Below are 21,537 nucleotides of genomic sequence, written 5' to 3'. Positions count from 1 at the left end.
TTTTATATTTAAGGAAGCTTACTTTGTTCTAAACATATATGCTTTTTATTTTAAAATTTGGTAAATATGGAAAAGCCTAAAGAATGAAGAAAACCTTGCCATATGCCTACCATACTGTCAGTTATTCATTCATTTAGGAACCACTATCGAGCATCCTCTAGATGCCAGGCTGCAGATACAGTGGTGAAAAAGCAGACGCTGACCCCACACTCACGGGGCTCATCAACATTGCAGGACTCTCTGATGTCCACCCTTCTAGAACATTTTCTCCCTATGCTCAGCAAGTCTAATTGTTAATGCAATTGAAGCAGATAACTGACAGAAAAACAAAGTGGTAGCTAAATCCAGAGACCACTGCAATCCTCATTAAAAGCTACAGCAGTGGTTCTCAACCTTGATTGTGCATTAGAATTACCTGGGGAGCTTTTTAAAAAATGCTCCATCTTGTGTAGCCCCTACAGTAGTGGATATTTTACATTCAATTAAAGTTTCTTCCTCCCACTGTAGTGTAAGTTTCAAAGAACAGGAATGTCATCTGCCTTGATTCTTTATTACATCCTGAATGCCTACCACGTAGTAAGTACTCAAAAATACTTGTGAAATGAGGGAATTAATGTTCAAGGGTAGAAAATCATTGACTGGATGAACTGACCTGATACTCCTTCCCACACTCAGCTACATCAACCTCTAAACCTTTTATGAGTGCAAGCTCCAGAGCTAGACTTCTTGGTGTTGAAAGCTTGTGATTTGTGCATGTTACTTAATCTGTTGTGTCCCTGTTTCCTCATCTGTAAAATGAGGATTATAACAGTCACCACTTCAAAAGATTATGAAGATTAAATGAAATGATATATGTGAAGCACTTCAAGTAGTGTCTGGCACATAGTAAGGCTCCCATAACTATTAACTGTTATTTTTATCGTTTTCATTATTTGACATTATATTATATATTTGTTAATTTATTATTTGATTCCCCTTCTATAATGTAAGTTTTATTAAGGCAGGAGTTTTGGGGTTTTTGTGCTATTTTTTTTTTTTTACCAAAACAGTCCTAGCACCTAGAAGGCACTTTCATAAATATTTGTTGGATGAATAAATGCATTAAAAATCAATAACAAATGAGATTTTATTGAAGTAAAATTTCATCTGATGTAGTAATATTACTTTAAAATTTGAAATTTTCTGTAAGATACAAAGAAAGATGGAGAAGAAAATGTCTGCATAAAAGAATTTTGAGAGTTCTTAGAAGGGAAAAACATCTAAATAGTACAGAATGGAAGATAAAGATGCTGACACAAGTTACAGACAACAGTGGTAGCCAGGCTCACATTCCCTCCATCTGGCTCTAAATGCCTCAGGAGGGCTTCCTGAGATCAGGGACTATCAATACGGCCAAGATAAACCTTTGTGTCAGGGCTACCCCATCCTTATTTAACAAATCTGCACTGCCCTAGAGGAGGAAAGAAAAAGGAGGAAGAAAATATTTCAGGACACAGTACTCCAATGAACCCCTCCTTGAAAACAGGTTCCTTGGTGAAATCAGCTTGAGAACTCTGGACACTGTGACCCTCTTAGTGGTAATCAAAATCCACTGAAACCAGTGTTTCCCAATCTCACTTGCTCTCAGAACACTTACCCTGTGACATCTATTAACATATGGTGAAAATATTCTGGAAATACGATACTTGAGTCTATTTTCTGTATAGAATTTTACAAATTGACCAGAGAGCACCACAGTTAATGGAGAGAAGGGGAACGGTGTGAAGATCTCACAGGTAACACCACAGCATCACAGTAAGTGTTCTGCAAGGTTGCCATTATGTGGCACAAATCCATCTGACCAGCCCTGTCTCATACCATTTCCCTACACGTTACTTTTGCACAGCCAAACTCTGCTGCCATGAGCCCCTGAAAGCTCTAACTTTATTCATACTACACATCCAGAATTAGGCACTGGAGAAATGAATCAATAAAGATGATTTTGAATCCCATATCTGATTCTCACTTTCTTTTTTTAAAAAGCCTATCTCAGGTTTCAGAGGATAGATTAAGAATACACACTATTTGAGGTTCCAGGCGACAAGACCAGCTTGCTATAACACCAAAGACTGAGATTTGAGGCTTTGTAGCCATAAATAAATGTTATTTGTAGCTCAATCTTCTGAGTTTGTACCTAGCGTCCCAAGGTCGGCAAAAGGATCCAGAGTCTGGGGTTTGTTTTGATGGGTGGGAGTACCATGCGAGGATCCGGTTGGGCTGGTGGCAGCTGACTTGCTTCCCATTCCAAAGCCTCCTGAAAAGGAAATAAGGTCATTGAAAATGAGTTAGTTGTTTGAGGCTGAATTCTGAAATTCAGAATTCCAGAGTTACTGTTCATTTTGTCTCCTAGGCAAATTAGGACAGGGTTTGAAAATGTCTAAGAAGTTGCTAGACCCTGTTTCCCTGACCTGGGTGAATGGTGACCTTGAACAAGGACAGAACACAGAAAAGACAAATGCTGTTTCCAAGCCACAAGTGTGAACTATTATATCCAGTGTTTGTTTTATTTCCAGGTCCTCATGTCACCTGACTTCACTCTTTCCTGTAGGATTTGAAGTTAGGTCTGGATCTGGATTCCAGCTTTGCCAATTCCTGAGTGACCTTGGGAATCTTGCTTAACATCTTTGAGCTTCACCATTTTACCATTAGTTTTAAAAAAGAGAAATAATATGAAACCAACGGCACAGGCAACAAAAGAATAATAAATGGGACAATTATCAGGCTAAAAACTTCTGTGCAGGGAAGGTAACAATCAACAGAATAAGAAGGCAACAGGGTAAAAAGACTTATTTTTCACCATATACAAAAATCAGCTCAAATTCCATTAAACATTTAAATACAAGACCCAAAACTATGAAATTACCAGAAGAAAACATAAAGATGAAAACCAGAAGAAAACCAACAGATGTATAAAACCAACAGATGTATAAAAAATACTAACATCACCAATCATCATATAAATGTACATCAAAACCAAAATGACATATCACCTCACTCCTATAAGAATTGCTGTTATACAAAAACAAAAAACTTGTTGGCAAGGATGTAGAGAAAAAAGAACACAGTTAGTGGGAATGTAAATTAGTACAGCCATTATGGGAAACAATTTGGAGGTTCCTTAAAATATTAAAAATAGAACTACCAGGTGATTTATCAATCCTGCTACTGGGTATATATCCGAAGGAAATCAAGTCAGTATGTCAAAGAGATATCTGCACTCCCATGCTTATTGTAGCACTATTCACAACAGCCAAGATATGGAATCAACCTAAGTACCCATTAATGGATGAATGGATAAATAAAATGTGGTATACACACAATAGAAAACTATTGAGCCATAAAAAGGAGAAATTCCTGTCATTTGAGATGACATGGATAAACCTAGACAGCATTATGTTACATGAAATAAGCCAGGCACAGAAAGACAAATACTGTATGTTCTCATTCGTATATGGAAGCTAAAAAAGTTGGTCTCATAGAAATAAAGAGTAGAATGGTGGTTAGCAGGTGCTGGGGTGGTTGGACGTAGGGCAGGGATGAGGAGGCATTGGTTAAAGGATATATTATTACAGCTAGATAGAAGGAATAAGTCAAGAGATCGATTGTATAGCATAGTGACTCCAGTTAATGATAATCTACTACATTCTTGAAAAATTCAAAGAGAATGGATGTTAAATGTTCTCACCACAAAAATATAACCACGTAAAGGTAAGGCTTTTGTTAATTAGCTACGTTAAACCATATCACTGTGTATGTGTACTTCAAAACCTCATATTGTATACGACAAATACATACAATTTTATCTGTCAATTTAAAGAAAAATCTTTTTTTGAGACAGGGTTCTCACTCTGTCACCCAGGCTGGAGTGCAGTGGTGTGATCTCGGCTCACTGCAGCCTCAACTTCCTTGGCTCAAGTAATTCTCCCATCTCAGCCTCCCAAGTAGCTGGGACTATAGGCACACACCACCACCCCTGACTATTTTTGTATTTTTGTAGAGATGGGGTTTTGCCATGTTGCCCAGACTGGTCATGAACTCCTGGCCTTAAGGGATCCTCCCATCTCAGCCTCCCAAAGTGCTGGGATTACAGGTGTGAGCTACCACGCCCCAGCCAAAAACTTTTTAAAAATTAAAAACAGAAGCAAATCCTGTCACATGGTACAACACAGATGAACCTTGAGGATATTATACTAAGTGAAATAAGCCAGCCACAGAAGTCAAATGCTGTATGATTCTACTTATAGGAAGTATCTAAAGTAGTCAAACTCATGTAGAAGGGTGGTTGCCAGGGGTGGCGGAGGCAGAGATAGGGAGTTATTTAGTGAGTGTAGAGTTTCAGTTATGCGGGAGGGTCAGTGGTGAGGTGGGTTCGTTCTGGGGATCTGTTGCACAACAAAGTGCATGTAGCTGATAATACTGCATTTTACACTTGGAAATTATTGGCAGGGTAAATGTTATGTTGTGGGGAGGGGGTTGCTACAATAAAAAAAAAAAAGGAAGCAGCAACTGCTTCAGAAAGTTGTTGTGATAAGCCCATTGTGTATGTATTCGTATGTGCACGCGTGCACTTAACTTGTTCAACGTCAGAAGCAGTCATGTAAGACAGCTCCATAAATGCCATAGTGATCATGAGGAGGAGACCTTATTGATCACAGACAAATCTCGCTCTGAAATAAGTACTTTGTAAAGAAGGAAGAATATTCACATTTGTCAGCATCTACACTATACCAGAAATTCTTATACAAGTTTTTTAAATTTAAACTTACACAACTGTGTGGGACCAAAATTATTATCCCCATTGTTCAGATAAGAAAACTGAAGCTCAGACTTGCCAAAAAATCCAAGAGTTTCTAAGTGATAGAGTTTGATATATATTTATATCTGTCTGATTCTATTGTCAAGACAGACATCCAGCAAAAGAAACTCAGAAAAGTTAAATGGTGTATGATATGTAGCACTATCACGTCATCAAGTGCATTGGGAAAAGCTCTTCCAGAATAAGAATCTTTAGGAAAAAGTGACACAAATTACACAGGTAGGCCACAATACTCTCTGAGTACTCACTTCATCTTGGGTAAGGATTATGCTTTTGCAATTATATAAATGTGTACAGAAAATAACCTGCTGACCTTTACCTGGTTTAGCATGCCAGTCCCAACCTCCAGAAACATCTGGCTGAATATTCACAGCAGGCGTACTAGAAGCTACAAATGGGGAGAAGAAAAAGAATGAGAACAAGAGAGCTCAGAACCCACTTTTTGAATTCACATAGGATAATGCCGATCCATCCCTGAAGCCTGCATGGCCCCAGCAAGATCCCAAGAAATCCACTCGTGCTTCCAAGTTCTTGCTACACTCTGCAACACTCGATATGTTCTACCTTCACCTATGGTTGTTCACATGAGGCTTGACGGAAACTACATATTATTTGTCTCTGCTCCTTCTTTGTCTCACTTTGGTTTTACCTCCATATCCAAACACCTTGAGTTATAGCTGAGCATGTGTCTGTCTCCATTCGACTGTGAGTCCCTCGAAGGCAAGAAAGAACTATCTTATGTGCGTGTGTCCCACCTGTAAACTTAACACAGAGTCAGTGTGCAATAAGAACAGAGGGGGAAAACACCTTAAACTCAGTTTACCTTTGCTAAGTACTAACAAGTATAGAGGCATAATCCACTTAAAACTGACATTTTGTTTTTTCCTCTGCTGTGACATGAATTGAGAACCATGAGTCATGCAGAACATGTATTGGGCACTGGCTATACACCATCACTATGCTGGTTGTCAGGGATGTGTCTATGGTACTCAAAATAAACTCACTACAGCTTCAAAATAAATCATTCTGACCCCCCTCAAAGTTCCAAACATATAATTTAAAAGAAATATTTGGCTAAAATGAATCAGGTGTAATAGAGGAATACACGTGCGTAGTAAGTTTTTTAGACATCTATAAAATCTATATAGGAAACAAGATGCCATGATGAAGAACTTCTTTCTGAGGCACCTCTAGGTTTTGCCCACACAAATTAATGATTAAAATGCAAATACTAAACTGACATTGCAACTGGGATGTAAAACACACACACACACACACACACACACCCCATCACCACCAGAAGGCATCAAGATTATCATTCCAAATCTTTTATGTCCTTGTTTTGTTTACTTAGTACCAACCAAGACATCTAGTACCTTCCCATCATTAAGTTAAAAAGGATATGCCATTATCAGCAATAATAATTCTTTCTTTTATATTTTTCCCTTCTCTTTTTACACAATAACCCATTCCACTGAGGTGGAAGTTAGACGGTTTTGCTAATACATTCTATCTGATTTCCTTTAAGCTCTCATCTTAGTCTTACAACCAATTAAGATGTAGAAGTAGGTATCAGAATTTATTGCTAATCAAACCTACAAACCCTTATGACTACCTACCACATGCAAGGCACCACACCAAGGGACAGAGACTAAAAGATGCATTATCTATCCTCAAGAAACTTAAGGTCTGTTAGAGAGACAGGAATATATTTTTTAAAAAAGATAATTACCTAATATTTTAGTCTCTATTTTGCCTTTTATTATGATTATTTATTTGTTCTTCCAACACCATGTCCCAAGTGATTATTCTCTTCAGAATAGATGTTCAATAAATATTTGTTGAGCCCAAAGGTAGTATTTTTCTTTTAATTTTCACAAGAGATTTGCAATGCTTTGTAGAAACCTGGGGGAAACACCCTGAGGATTTGGAGGTGGGCAATCTGACCTCCCAAAGCAGACATCTGAGTGTCACCTATATTCTATCTTATATGAAGATGATGAATTGATTCAGTAACAGTGAAATGATCATTGCTTTCCCAACAAGGAGAGGAGAAAATTCTTTCCACTCGCTAGCACAATACAGGCCAAAATGAGAAATGTAACCACAAAACAAAGGAGTGCTAACTGGCCTAAACTGGGTGATAAACATCATGTTCTAATGAGCTCATCAGAAACAGAAAACTAGATCCAAAACTGCCAAGCTGCCAAGTATGAACACCCACGTTCATGGGACACAAAGGGTAGTACTCTTATTAAAACAATAATTTCAAAGTATTAAAATCAGGAAAATGTATAGCCTTATAGACATCAGCACTGTGCATCAAAGAAACTTGGATGAGAAAAGATGAGTTAATTTATTTTATATTTAATATTGGAAAGATAGCACCTACCATGTGCCAGTACTTCTTTTTTCTTTTTTCTTTTTTTTTTTTTTTTTTTTTTTTTTTTTTTTTTTTTTTTTTTTGAGATGGAGTCTTGCTCTGTCGCCCAGGCTGGAGTGCGGTGGCACGATCTCGGCTCACTGCAAGCTCCGCCTCCCGGGTTCATGCCTTTCTCCTGCCTCAGCCTCCCGAGTAGCTGGGACTACAGGCGCCTGCCACCACGCCCGGCTAATTTTTTGTGTTTTTAGTAGAGACAGGGTTTCACCGTGTTAGCCGGGATGGTTTCTATCTCCTGACCTCGTGATTTGCCCGCCTTGGCCTCCCAAAGTGCTGGGATTACAGGCCTGAGCCACGGCGCCCGGCCGCCAGTACTTCTTTTAGGCACTACGGATGTATTAGGGAACAAAACAAAATTCCCTGCCTTTGTGGAATTCATGTTCTAATGGAGACAGATAGATGACAAAAAAAAAAAAAAAAAGTCACACATAAGTTAATTACTGCGTATACTGGAAGTTACTAAGTAAAACAGAAAGGGGAATGTAGAGTAGGGTTGGGAGATGAGTTGTGATTTGAAATGGAAGAATCAGAATAGACTCCATTGAGAAGGGGACATTTGAGCAAAGACTCGAAGGAAGTGAGGGACTTAGCCACGGAGATGCCTGGGGAAGAGTATGAGGCAGAGGAAACAGCCAGTGCAACAGCAAAGAGGCCAGTAGAACTGGAATGCAGAGAGCAAAGTGGGGGAGAATAGGAAATGAGGTCACAGGCACTGGGATGCTAGAGCATGCAAAGCCTACACAGGCCATTTCAAGGACTTTGGTTTTCATGCTGAGTGAAATGGGGAGGCATTTTGAGCAGAGCAATGACATGACTTAACATTTTAAATGACTGAGCAAAACCAACTCTACTCTACATTCCTGCATCTTTTCTCCTACAGATAGTCAACATCCAATCAGGAGACTCTCTCAAGTGAGCATGACTCATAGGTGAGAGGGGAATTCCTTGTATATCGTCTTGTGGACACACTTCAAATAGTTTGAGATTAAAGACTAGTTGGAAATGAACCATAAAAGTTGCTCCTGGACTCTTTTTTAGTCAAGTTTCAGTTTCACCAGTGTTGCAAAAGTCATCTTCCTTTTGTATTGGCATGGTTTCCCGAAGTCAACTGATAACTGGACTGCATTCTCCAAGAAAGCTCAGGATGCCTTCAACAATACATCACTTTCTAGGTTGTGGCCAATAATGTTCACTAGACTTCAACATCAGGAATGAGCTACAACTCTCTGGCTCAAAGCTATTTATCCCTCACTGCAGAGCTCCGGTTTTAATCAATGTTACCTAAGTGACCCACTTTTATAAATGGATGTGATTATTATTCTTTCTATACAACCTAAGTCTCTAACATAGAAATATAATTTGGGCCACATATGTAATTTTATATTTCCTAGCAGTCACGTTTTAAAAAGTAAAAAGACACTATTGAAATTATTTTTAATAATATAGTTTAACCCAGTATGTTCAAAATATTATGTTAATAAATGATCAATATAAAAATATCGATCAGATGCTTCACATGCTTTTTATGTACTAAGTTTTGAAATCTGGTATATATTTTATACTTGGAGTGCATCTCAAATCAGATCACCCACATTTCGAGTCATCAACAGCCACACGTAACTAGAGGCTACCATATCCCAAACTTTGTTCTTTGGAATACCAATTTTGTGGACTACTAACATATTTTATTGATTTAGGACATATTTTTCCACATTTCAAAGATTTCTCTAACCAAGAAGTATCTTCCAGTCATTTCATAGTGGCAGTGTTTTCTTTCTTATTGGTATATAAAATAATTATATGTCCTACAATCAAGGGTCATTTATGATTCTGTCCAGGTAGCTCTAATGCAAAAAAGGATACCATAGTCAAACAGGAAAGCAGAGCTAAACAAACTTAAGCAGGTTTCTGTCCTGTAAGACAGCCCAGAGCTTTTGATATGTTAAGGTGAGTTGTTAATTTCAAAAACAGAGATGTGTGAGGAAGCTTTTACCAAAAAAAGCACCCACACGGTGCTTTTATATATGAGCATTTACTGACATCTTGCAGAAAACTATGTTCCACTGAATACAATATAAAATATTTCCTTACCATGTACTGTGGGCGAAGGACTTCTTGTGGGCTGGAGGAACGGGTCACTGGAAGCACTGGATGTGTTCAGAAAAGAACCCAGCAAATCCTGACCTGATGGTTTGGAAGGTGCTCCAAATGGGTCAAAGGTGGCACCTAGAAAACAATGGGAAAATATATTTATTTGTCCCATGAGTTCACTCACTAAATGTCAAAGAATTGTCACTTCATGCAGGGCTAACAGTGGACTCCAAGAATTTCCTATCTTTGTGGACAAAGGAGTAGTCTGGACTTATCTGCTGGATGAACCATAGTTGATACCATTGCTGCTACACAAGGCTAATCTGCTGCCCAGCAGATGTTAGGAGAGCATTATGCCAATGAAGTCTTAGCTGAAAACATACTAAGCCATATATCCTACCTCGGTTTTAAGAGCAGGATTTATTTGTTAACTAGCCTCATCCCTTCTTACCATACTTAGTACATTTAAAATATCAATTTATGTTAAACTAGGGGCACTCTCCAATAGCTAAAACTGCCCAATACCACAAGACAAGAGCTCAAAATTTAGTCTTTGCAACAATGCTAATATGTAAGTATGATCCCCATTTTACAACTGAGAAGATTTTTCACTAATGTTACACAGATAGTTAAGTGTTAGTCCTGGGATTCAAATCCAGGTCTTTAACTCTAGATTTGGTGTTCTTTCTACTTCCTCTGGAGGTATAGAATATTTGCATTCTAGACCTGGGTATGCCACTAATCCAGTGGGTATCCTCGGACAGGTCAATCAATACATCTAAGCCTCAGTTTCATTGTCTATAACATTAGGCACAGAATTAACTGATGTCTAAGGCCCGTTCTGGTACTGGAATGCCACTAGCTGCCTGAAACTATGATGAATGAAATTGTGAGAGTCACACCAGGTACATAGTCTTAAAATGCAATCATCGAGTACTGTGCTATCTTGGATCTTGGAAACTGTTTTCCTGACAGAGTTTTTTTTCACTTTGGCAAGTTAAAACTGTAGGGAAGGAAGTGAAGTACAGAGGAAATAGCCTTGGCATAGGATTCAGGGCACCTGAGTTCACATCCTGGCTCCACCAATAACTAACATCGGAGCTTGAGCCTCAATACCAATACTCTGTAATTCCAAGACCCACACTCATGAAGGATGCCTCCAGCTGAACTATCACAAGTCAAGACCAGCCCACAGCCTTCTGGGAAGGACATGCTTGGGGGAAAAATGTTCCTGTAGGATACTATAGGCCTGAAGAGTTAAGACATTTCTCTTTACCCTTCCTAATGTGAAGTCATCTTGGTTAATGGTGACAGGACCAAGGGGTAGCTGGTTTGAGTTGGTTCTTCAGGAGCTGTACTTATCAATTATTAGTCATATAAACCTATGCTACTGATTTAATTCTATGCTTCCATTTCCTCAACTATAAAATGAGGATAAAAATAGCACTTGCTTATTGGGTTTCTATGAGAATTAAATCATTTTTAGTATTAAATTCCATGTATGGCAAATAGTAAATACCTCATAAATACTACTTAATTTTATCAACAATAATTCATCAATCAATATGTTTAAGCAGACATAACTAACGCAGCTCAGGGGTTGAAGTGCTAAACAAAGAAAATTAGAAGTAAGAGTGTGAAGCTCAAACGTCCACTCTTACACTACCTTAGTGTGCTACCCAAATGGACAATATTTCTATTTTCTCTTATGCTTTCTATTTAAATAAAGATACAGACATCTAAAGGACTTTCAGTGAAATCAAAAAAGTCTAGCTTATTAGGAAAGTTCATTTCCACCTCTTTGGCCAAAGATTAGAATTCAAATCTGAGAGGCACAGTGCAACATAGAAAAAATTACCTTCTCCCACTCTTAGGGTTGGAGACGCGGAGGTGGAGGTGGCAGAGCGGCGTGGTGTTGACTGGGTAGACGCAGGTCCACTAGGATGAAACACATCTTCCACTCCTGACTGTCCAGCCTGGGTGGGACCAGCTGCACCTCCACCCCCAAACAGGTCACTCAGTAGTTCAGAATTGGTGGGAGGAGCCACTGGTGGAGAGAAGCTGTTACTCACTGCAGACCCTTCCAGGCCCAAAAGGTCCACATCCTCAGGGGGTGGAGGGGCTGCTGGCTCCTGCTGCTTTTTGCTGGGCTTCTTGACTCCATGAGGCTTGTCACCATTGGCATTGCCATGCGGACTGGAAAGTGTCAGAAGTTCATCGTCTGACTGCTCACTTTCCTGGTTCACTAGGGCAGCATGGTCCTCCTCACAGAATGACTTCTCTGATTTCTGATCTGAGGAAGGCCAGTATACCGTAAGAGATTAGTTGTTGACCATAGCATTGTTGGTTTTTGTTATATGTATATAATTCCAGAAAGACAGAGGATTCAGCCCTGAGCAAAGAGTGCTTTCAGACCCCAACCAGTGGAACACTTGATGTCTTTCACGTTATATTCAAATACCACTTGTTGAGCATCTGAGAGGAAGTAGAGTATAGGGATAAGGAGCAGGAACTCTGGAGCCAGCCTAGGACTGAATCTCAGTTCCACTACTCACTGGCTCTATGACACTGGGCAATTTACTTTACTTCTCTGTGCCTTGATTTCCTCCTCAGCAAAGTGGGGATAACAAATTGTACCTAATGGCCAGGAATGGTGGCTCACGCCTATAATCCCAGCACTTTAGGAGGTTGAGATAGGATCACTTGAGGTAAGGAGTTTGAAACCAGCTTGGCCAACATGGTGAAACCCCATCTCTACTAATAATACAAAAATTAGCTGTACATCATGGCATGTGCCTATAATCCCAGCTACTCGGGAGGCTGAGGCATGAGAATTGCTTGAACCCGGGAGGCGAGGTTGCAATGAGCCAAGATCATGCCATTGTACTCCAGGCTGGGCTATAGAGTGAAACTGTGTCTAAATAAATAAACAGTACCTAACTCACAGGCTACTGTGAGAAATATATGAGATGATATTATAAATCAGTCCAATCAATAGTAAGTAGTACCTAAGTGTTGATTTTTTTTTCAGGCACTACGTTAGGTGCTTTGGTGGGGGAGGTGGTGGCGGGGGTACAAACCATTATCTGCTAGTCCTTTGCTGACACTTCTTACTGTCCTTACTTCTCATGTGTCCTGTAGCCAAAAGCAAATCCTTTTTCCAACAGTCTGGAGCAGAAGTGAACCACACATTTAAAAAGTGAAAAGAAGGGCTCTGCTGTGAAAGGTTCCTATACCAGCTTGAAAGGGGTACTTTCAGCACAAAATGAGCAGCAGGAAAGAGGCCTCCTCTGGGGAAGGAGTGACTTTCCAAGCCCTCCCTGAGACAGATCTTCCCACAAAAATTTGATATTTAATGCCAGATAGACCCACATTCCAAATCAAGTATGGATCCACATCCTTTATTCCAAATTCTAAAATGTAATAAGCTATGAAAAGGGCAAGGCTTTCCTAAGTTTGGCATGAATTCAATTCGTGGAAAACTGACAGGAATGAATATGAAGATACTTATAGCCTTCACTTATCTCACTTAAGGCTATTATTTATATGTTCCACTGCAGAAATATTAATATGTTTGATTATAGGTTATTGTCTGAGATACCACGTGGGATGTCGAGTTGTATCAGTTTATGTACCGTATCACCCTTCTAAAATCCAAAAAATTCTGCATTCCTAAACATACCTGGCTCTGAGAGGTTCAGACAAGAGACTGTGCATCTATGCTAAAGCCTATTTCAGAGCCTACAGGAATTATCTCTAAATTATTTACTAAAATGACAGTGGAGAGGTTAAGAGTGAAGCTATATTAAAAGCCCTCACTGTGAGGAAAATAAGAGGTAAGAAAAGTCCACAGGGGATGAGAAATCTACCTACTGTCCAGATACCACTGGGTTCTCCAAATTTGAGGATTTGCTAGTTCCATTTCTCAAAAGAAAATTCTGAAAGTAAGTCTTTCAATTCAAAGGAATTTTATGAACACCTTTTTCATCAAACTGAAACCTGCAGGCAATGGGAATATTGTCTTACATTCACACATCAGAGGAAGGTCAATCAGGAGAATTTCAGATAGACCATCACCACAGCCAGTTTCCTACCCCTTTCATACCCAAACCCTGACTACCCACCTCTACACTGAATCTCACAGTTAATCCCAGCCAGCTCTAAAGCAAGGACGGCCAATGGGTATTGGTTAGGATGCCAATGTCAGGCTACTGCTGGCAGCAGTTGGAAGTTTTATATTGAGAAAGATTCTGAAAATATCTCCAGGTTTGAGAGAAAAGAACACAGTAATCAAGTCCTTATTTTTGGTATGGTTGTTAAAGCAAGAGCAGAGATATATAGGCCAAGTGTATGCTTTCTGTGCAGCAGGGTAAGCTCAGTTCTGCCCTGCTAGTGGTTAAGGCTCCCGAGGGAAATGCTGATTTTTATCTTTTTATAATATTTAGTTGAGAGCAGAAGATAGAATCCTGTGTTAATCTCATTACAGAGGCGGCAATCTAAAGGGAGACCATAAAAAATTCACACTTATTTGTTAGTCCAGAAAAGATGTGATCAAAAACACAGCATAGATAGAGAAGGGAGAATTCAGTTTAAAATGACCTTTTGCATCAGTCTAAGAGCATCTATTGAGTTGAAAGTAGGGAAGCTGCCTGATTTGAACAGGAAATGAATTGGAAGGATGTAAACTTGAATGATGTCTTTTTAAAATTTTTTTAATTAAAAAAACTTTTTTTAGAGATGGAGTCTTGCTCCATCACCTAGAATACAGTGCAGTGGTGCAATCATAGCTCACTGCAACCTTGAACTCCTGGGCTCAAGCAGTCTTCCTACCTCAGCCTCTGATATAGCTAGGACTACAGGCATTTGCCACCACTCCCACCTAATTTTTTAAATTTTTTGTAGATATAGGGTCTCGCTATATTGCCTGGGCTGGTCTTGAACTCCTGGTCTTCCTGTTCTGGCTTTCCAAAGTGCTGGGCTTACAGGTGGGAGTCCATGTGCCTTGCTTAAATAACCTCTAAGTGCTGATTTACTTTAGTTTGCTTCTAGGGCCAACATCTTTACAGAAGAAATACATAATCATCAAACCATGTGACTTAAAGAAACACTTGTAAATACCTTGCCAACAGAGAGAGGCAAAGAAACCACTTTGTCCGTAATGCCTGGGGTTGTCTGGCGGGATATCTATTGGAGCCTGCCCTGAAAGACAAAAAGACCATGTAGCATCAATGAGACACAGGAAATAAATAACAGAGATGTTCATCCTGAAAAACAAAACCATCAGGTGACTCATACCTCCTAAGGCCAGCGTATCTTGATGTTCCTGGTGAGAAGAGAAGAGGATGCTGGGATTGACATCTTTTGTGCAGTAATGTTCCCACGGAGGAGTTAAGTCTATTACTTTGTCATGGGGCTGTAGTTCTACATCCAGTGTCACCTGAAATAGCTGAGGATATTTTTCTGGTACATCGCATGCATCTAACTCAGGCCTAAATAGGGATTTAAAAAAGATAAGTTCAGTGAAAAACAATGGAATTGGTATGATATTTGGCACAGAAGTTGTCTTAGGTTGACTCTTAGGTTAAATCTAAGACTCATTTCTAAATAAGACTCAATCATAACCAGATAAGTTACTTTACTTTTCTGAGCTTCAGTTTCCTAATCTAGAGAAAAGAGGAGAATGCCTGCTCAACAAATTTGGATGCTACTGCATGTAAAAGCATTCTAGAAAGCAGGGCTGATGTGACTGGCATGGCAAAATCCATTATTAAAATAGTGCAATAGGCCCACAGCCACTGCCCTGAGCCCTTAAACATCTACTCCTATCCTGGCCCCAGCAACTCCACCCTAGCTTTAGCCACCCCCACACCTGAGTTCACCTAGACCACACTATGAGATAGGTTAATGTCGTTGCAGAAAGGTCCTCCAGAAGCCTACTTCAGTGCTATGGCAGGGCATCTATTCTGATGCGTCATTGCTGATATCATACCACTGATTAAACTGCCATCCCCACTGGAAAACACAAGGGGATACACAGATGCAAAGGATCAAAAGTAGTGATACTTTGTCCCGCTTTGTTTACCCTTATTCCCTCACATAGAATTTTAGACCTTTCTATTTGAAGTCTTTGGTCCCTTTGTACTTCTGAAGAGAAATCATATCCAACTGAAAGCTTTGGAATGCCCACAGCCTCTCTGTGCTACTGAGTGACACTCAGTAGTCTAGCAGCACAGGATTCCAGGGGATGCTACAGCCTAGTGCTATGGAGCCTCAGCACTTCACAGCTACTTTGATTCAAACAGAATTTTGGCCCAACCATTCCTTACTTGGTGAATTTTAAAACTGTTGTGTCCAGTGGTATGAATCCAGTGTGAAACTGAAGCTGGAATATCTGCGTGTTGGTCACCTAAAAATACATGAGAGCAGCATGTTACAATCAATCAGCGAAAAGGGACTCTGATCAAAAGATTAGATTTTTGGGAGCCATGTACCTTCAACTGTTTCAATATCTGAATTTGTGTTCACTATAGATATTAAATGACCGCCCCAGTTAGAATAGGCTCAGCTTCATTTCCAGCCTCTCCTCTCCTTGAACTCTGCCTCAGCAAACCATTTTCTCATCTGCTAAGTACTATGTTCTTGCACACGGGCATATTTTGACTCATTGCATTCCTTCTACCCAGGATGCCCTGTTCCAACCCAATGAACTCATCCTTTAAGGCATGTCTTGAAAGTTCATATTCTCTCTGTAGCCTTTCTAGGCCACTGCTGGCTAAAACAAACTGCTCCCATTATAACACCTCATCCTCCCTCTAATATGGTATCATGCATATTCCTACTTGTATGGATTTCCCTTGCGAAAGTGAGTCCCTTAAAGGCAGAGACATAATCTCACTCTTGTCAATCCTAAAAACCTCAACAATGGCTGGCACAAAGCACTCACTTAACCAATATATGATGAATCAAAACACAGTTACTTGTCACATTATTCCTATTAGCAAAAAAATGACAATATCCCAAATGTTCACCAACTGATGATTATTAACTGAGATTATCAACTGAGATTAATAAATCGTGACATTACAATGGAATAATATTTGGCCATATAAAATAATGAAGTACTGACACATGCTATAACATGATCAGCTTCAAAAACATTATGCTAAGTGAGAGAAGGAAGCCTCAAAAGGCCACGTACTATATGATTCCATTATATAAAATGTCCCAAATAGACAAACCCATAGAGACAGAAAGTAGATCAGTGGTTGCCAGGAGATGGAGGAGAGGGAATAGGAAGTGACTACTAGTAGGTACAGGGTATCTTTTGTGGGTGATGAAAATGTTCTGGAATTAGATAGTAGTGATGTTTGCACAGCCTTTTGAATATACTAAGAACAACTGCATTGTATACTTTAAAAGGGTGACTTCTGTGTTATGTAGTTTTATCTCAATTTCTAAAACTGAAAAAATACAATCCCTAATTCCACATCCTCAGTAGAAATGTCTTCCCTTACACTGATCCAAATGGAGCACTATAAGAAAAGCACAGGCTTCTAAAGAGCATGGGTTGCTAAGAGTTCCAGGGCTGCCACCCTCTGGCACAGACATCATGCCAAGGACTTTGAGCAAGTCATAACCTCTCTAAGTCTCAGTTCTTCCCCTGTAAGATGAAGGAGATGAGCTAAGCAATCTTTAAAGACTCTTTCTCATTCTAAAACTATAAGTCACTCGAGCCCAAAGTGATGGGGAGAAAAGATTCAGAAATACTCCTATTGAAGACTCAGATGAGCTTATGCCATGATTCTTCCTAAAACCATACCTTAGCCTGTAGCCGGCTCCCAATGGTTGACCTCAAGTGATACATGGAAACGACCACATCTCCTTGCACAGTGATGTTCAAGGGAATGAAGATTTTTCCATCTTGGACACGATATTCTCTGTAAACACAGACCAAAATATACATTGAAAGAGAGTCCAATCAGGTACAATCACACAGACACAGGTATAGTCCTCTGTGGCTCTGGCCTAGAGGCCTGTTTGCCCAGGCCTGGACCCAGAAACTATTTACTATCTTGAGCAAAAAACAGGAGTGCAGCCAGTGCCAACTGGTTGTACAGTGGGATGGTGCTGGTCTAATGCCAGGCCCCCTCTCTGCATCCCATCTGGACTGCAATTGCCCATGCCTGCTTTGCAGATTTCATTTTCCTCAAATGCATCTAGCCCCCATGTATTTGCCTTTTCTTAACTTTAAATTAATAGTAAAAGCAGAGATAAAGGGAACAAAAAATCCACTGGAGATCAGGATACAAACAGAAATGTCATGCTCTGTGAAAGTCTTGGATGCCAATCCTCAAATTCAATCTATTCCAAACTAATTTCATTTTACATTACCACCCATTCCCTTCCCTCCACATCCCCTATGACCATCCACTGGCACCTGCTGTCTATTATGGATTCTATAACTTCTTTAATTACATCACCATCTACCTAGTTGCTCACTTAGAAACCTCATTCATCAGTAATTCTTCCATTACCCTCACCTAATCCCATCAAGGCCATCTCCTCCTTCAATGAGCAGGTGTCCTGTGTTCCCCTCCACTGTCTTAATCCTCTATATAGCTCATGCTAGTCCGTTAGCCTATATCACCATTTGATTTGAAAAGGGGTCATGGCATCCCCTGATTTATTTGTACTTTTCTAGGATTACCACTGATGTTGAACATTTTTTATATATCAGCTATTTCACAATGATATAGTCTTGCAAGAAGAATATGATTCAACTCATTCCTGCTCATTTACACAAGAATTGAGAAGTACACAGGAAGAAGTAAAGTATCATGACTTACTTCATTCGTTCAAAATCTGTGCAAGTTGAATATATTTTGGTTTCTCCAATGAGTACATCACAGTAAGGGCGACATCCATTCCTCTGTTTGTTGAAAAAGGGTATTGGACTGACAGTGATCGACTTAATTGTGAGAGGTTTGAAGTGAGGGCAGTAGGGCTTGTCTGCGAGTAGGTCACACATATAGCCCAGGTATCTGAAACAGAAGATTGGCTCTGTTGGGGCCCATCACACCAGTAGGAGCAAGCAATCAATATTTGCTATGAAGATTCTTCTTGCAAATTATTGTTATAATAAAAATTTATTCTATTAATTTCCTTTTTTTTTTTTTTTTTTGAGATGGAGTCTCACTCTGTCACCTAGGCTGCAGTGCATTGGCATGATCTCAGCTCACTGCAAGCTCTGCCTCCTGGGTTCACACCATTCTCCTGCCTCAGCCTCTCTAGTAGCTGGGACCACAGGTACCCGCCACCACACCCAGCTAATTTTTGTATTTTTAGTAGAGACGGGGTTTTGCCGTGTTGGCCAGGATGTTCTTGATCTTCTGACCTCGTGATCCACCCCACTTGGCCTCCCAAAGTGTTGGGATTACAGGCATAAGCCACCGCACCCGACCCATTCTATTAATTTATTAAACATTAACTAGCAAAAGATAATGCGACCAATAATTTAGGAAAGATTTTGTCTACTGAGATTGCTGTACTTCCCCAGTGAACTGATAATAGGGTATTTATTAAATCAAAAAGCTTATGGGAGTTTTATAGTACTTCAATATTTGAACATCTATTCCTATTTTATCTAGCAGATCTAATTTATCAGCTAAAATTCGGATTTGGATAAATTTTAGAATTTTATCATCAGAAGCACTTTTAATCCAAAAAGTTAAAGAGATGCAATTTTTTTAAAAATGAAGAAATTGTGATTAAAGGAAAGAAAAATGAATGTTATCTAAAAACGTTTTCTTTTTTATTCCATTTTTCAGATTATCTTTTGTAATCTATTTTATTTCTATATCAGAGTTACAAGAAAAAGTGAATTTTAAAATGCTTTATTCTCTATGTATTTTTGCATTTCCCTTTGTTAATCATGTTCCCCACAGGAGGATCACCAGTGATAAGTATAACCAGCTACTGCTGTTTTTCAATAAAGACCCGTGTAATAAAACAAAAAGGGACTGGTCTTAGAGCTTGGGATGAGGAATGTTGTTCTGGCTATGTCCATTGGGCATTAGACCTGAGGCAAATCACAACCTGTCTTGAGACACAGTTTCCTCACCTGTAAAATGAGGGAAGTTGGACATAAGTATTCTTTAAAGTTTGCTTCTAATTTTAACATCATAAATTTTCATATGGGGGCTTACAAACTGAATGACAATCCAATATCCTAATCCAATTCCATTTTTCCATAGTTCAGGATAATGCCAGATTGATGTAGTGTGACTGTGTCCCCATCCAAATCTCATCTTGAATTGTAGCTCCCATAATCCCCACATGTTGTGGGAGGGATCCGGTGGGAGGTAATTGAATCACGGAGGCAGGTTTTCCCATGCTGTTCTCATGACAGTGAATAAGTCTCACAAGATCTGATGGTTTTATAAAGGGCAGTTCCCCTGCACACGCTCTCTTGCCTGTCACCAGGTAAGACGTGCCTTTGCTCCTCCTTTGCCTTCCGCCATGATTGTGAGGCCTCCCCAGCCATGTGGAACTGTGAATCCATTAAACCTCTTTTTCTTTATAAATTACCCAGTCTCAAGTAGTTCTTCATAGCAATATGAAAATGGACTAACACAAAGATAAAGTAAAAGAAACTTATGAAAGGATTTATAAGGCAGATTTAAAACAGTACATGACACCCCAATTAGACCACATCTGTGCCTACCCAGCATCTAGCTTACTTTACCTCCTATGGGATGGTGAAAGTCCAATTCCTGGTCGCTTGGCATATAGCAATCGAATGGCTGGGCCAGGAGTAGAGTAGAGATTACAGAAAATGAACATAGCACCAACCAGAATTGATGATGCCGCCCGTCCATCCTGTCAAAGAAAATGCATAAATTCATTATGAACATGATCAAATCAGCCATTCTCCAATGAGAATGGCAGAATTTGCAATTAAGAGAGAGATAGAGGAGAAATCCTCTTAACTGTGGGTGCTTTTCATTTAAAAATTATTTACTTGAAAACCAAAATTTGTTTCAGCTTTTTAAATCAAAGCAGCAAGGAAAGACTTATCCTTAGAATAAAATTGACTCTAATCTGAGAAGCCCAGCAAAATACACTTGATTTGTATATATTTACTGAAAAATAATATAAACTTCAAAGTAACTTTGGACTTGTTAGCATCATAATTAATAGTTGAAGTCTCTTGGTTTAGGACTGGAAGTAAAGAGCTCACAGGTTAGGTAAATGCTGCTTGTTGGGATATGGCATATATGTATCTCATGCAAAGTATGTTCCTAGATTCATATAAAATAAAGAACCTTCACCAGATTCAACTTCATTCAATGTAGAAATAAATCTGTTATGGACTAAATATCTGTATGCCCCAGAATTCATATGCTGAAATCCTAACCCCAATGTGATGGTATTAGGAGGTGGGACTTTGGGGAGGTAATTAGGTAGGGAGAGTGGAGCTCTCATGAATGGGAAATGTGCCCTTATAAGAAGAGATAAAAGAGCTTGCTGTCATCTCCCTCTGCTTTTGGCCACGTGAAGATACAAGAAGACAGCCATCTGCCACCCCAGAAGCAAGCCCTCACCAGACATTAGAAGTGCAGGCACTTTGGGCACAGTGGCTCATGTCTGTAATCCCAGCACTTTGGGAGGCCAAGGCGGGCAGATTGCCTGAGCTCAGGAGGTCGAGACCAGCCTAGGCAACGTGGTGAAACCCCATCTCTTAAAAGAGAAAAAAAGAAAGAAAAGAACTGCAGTCACCTTGATCTTGGACTTTCCAACCTCCAGAACTACATTTCTGTTGTTTAAGCCACCTGGCCTATGGTATATTTGATGGCAGCTCAAGCTAATTAAGACAAAATTCAGTAACATCCCTGACAGATGGTGGCCTAGCCTCTTCTAGAACACTTTAAGTGACAGGGAGATTACTTCTACTTGAAGTAGCCCATTCCAGTTTACAGAGCTCTTCCTTATATTGAATATGTTGAGCTGAATTCCATTCCTCCATAGCTTCCACTCAGTGACCCTCATCCTTTTGTGAGACCAAAAAATAAACCTATTCCTTTCTCCCTATGGCAGTCCTTCACATATCTGAAATACTCTCCCTTTCCATCAATGTTTCTATTTCCCTTTT

General features: G+C 39.6%; 1 protein-coding gene across 4 annotated transcripts in view; it reads right to left on the bottom strand.

Moving 5' to 3' along the window:
- The window catches only part of DNAJC6 (DnaJ heat shock protein family (Hsp40) member C6), a 157,482-nt gene that overhangs the window by 11,243 nt on the left and 124,702 nt on the right, over positions 1-21,537 (bottom strand). For all 4 annotated transcript variants that reach the window (XM_050758981.1, XM_050759071.1, XM_050758907.1 and 1 more), the window contains exons 6-15: positions 20,131-20,264; positions 18,233-18,427; positions 17,206-17,323; positions 15,713-15,792; positions 14,682-14,875; positions 14,505-14,585; positions 11,245-11,679; positions 9,387-9,521; positions 5,175-5,243; positions 2,174-2,293 (exon numbers count right to left, since the gene is read on the bottom strand). In XM_050758981.1, the coding sequence (XP_050614938.1) occupies positions 2,174-2,293; positions 5,175-5,243; positions 9,387-9,521; positions 11,245-11,679; positions 14,505-14,585; positions 14,682-14,875; positions 15,713-15,792; positions 17,206-17,323; positions 18,233-18,427; positions 20,131-20,264 (1,561 nt within the window). The remainder of the gene's footprint in view (positions 1-2,173; positions 2,294-5,174; positions 5,244-9,386; positions 9,522-11,244; positions 11,680-14,504; positions 14,586-14,681; positions 14,876-15,712; positions 15,793-17,205; positions 17,324-18,232; positions 18,428-20,130; positions 20,265-21,537) is intronic.

This window comes from Macaca thibetana, chromosome 1, assembly GCF_024542745.1.
Source record: "Macaca thibetana thibetana isolate TM-01 chromosome 1, ASM2454274v1, whole genome shotgun sequence".
Lineage (NCBI taxonomy): Eukaryota > Metazoa > Chordata > Mammalia > Primates > Cercopithecidae > Macaca > Macaca thibetana.
Note: the sequence above shows the minus strand (reverse complement) of the source record. Positions and strands in the feature narration are given on the sequence as shown.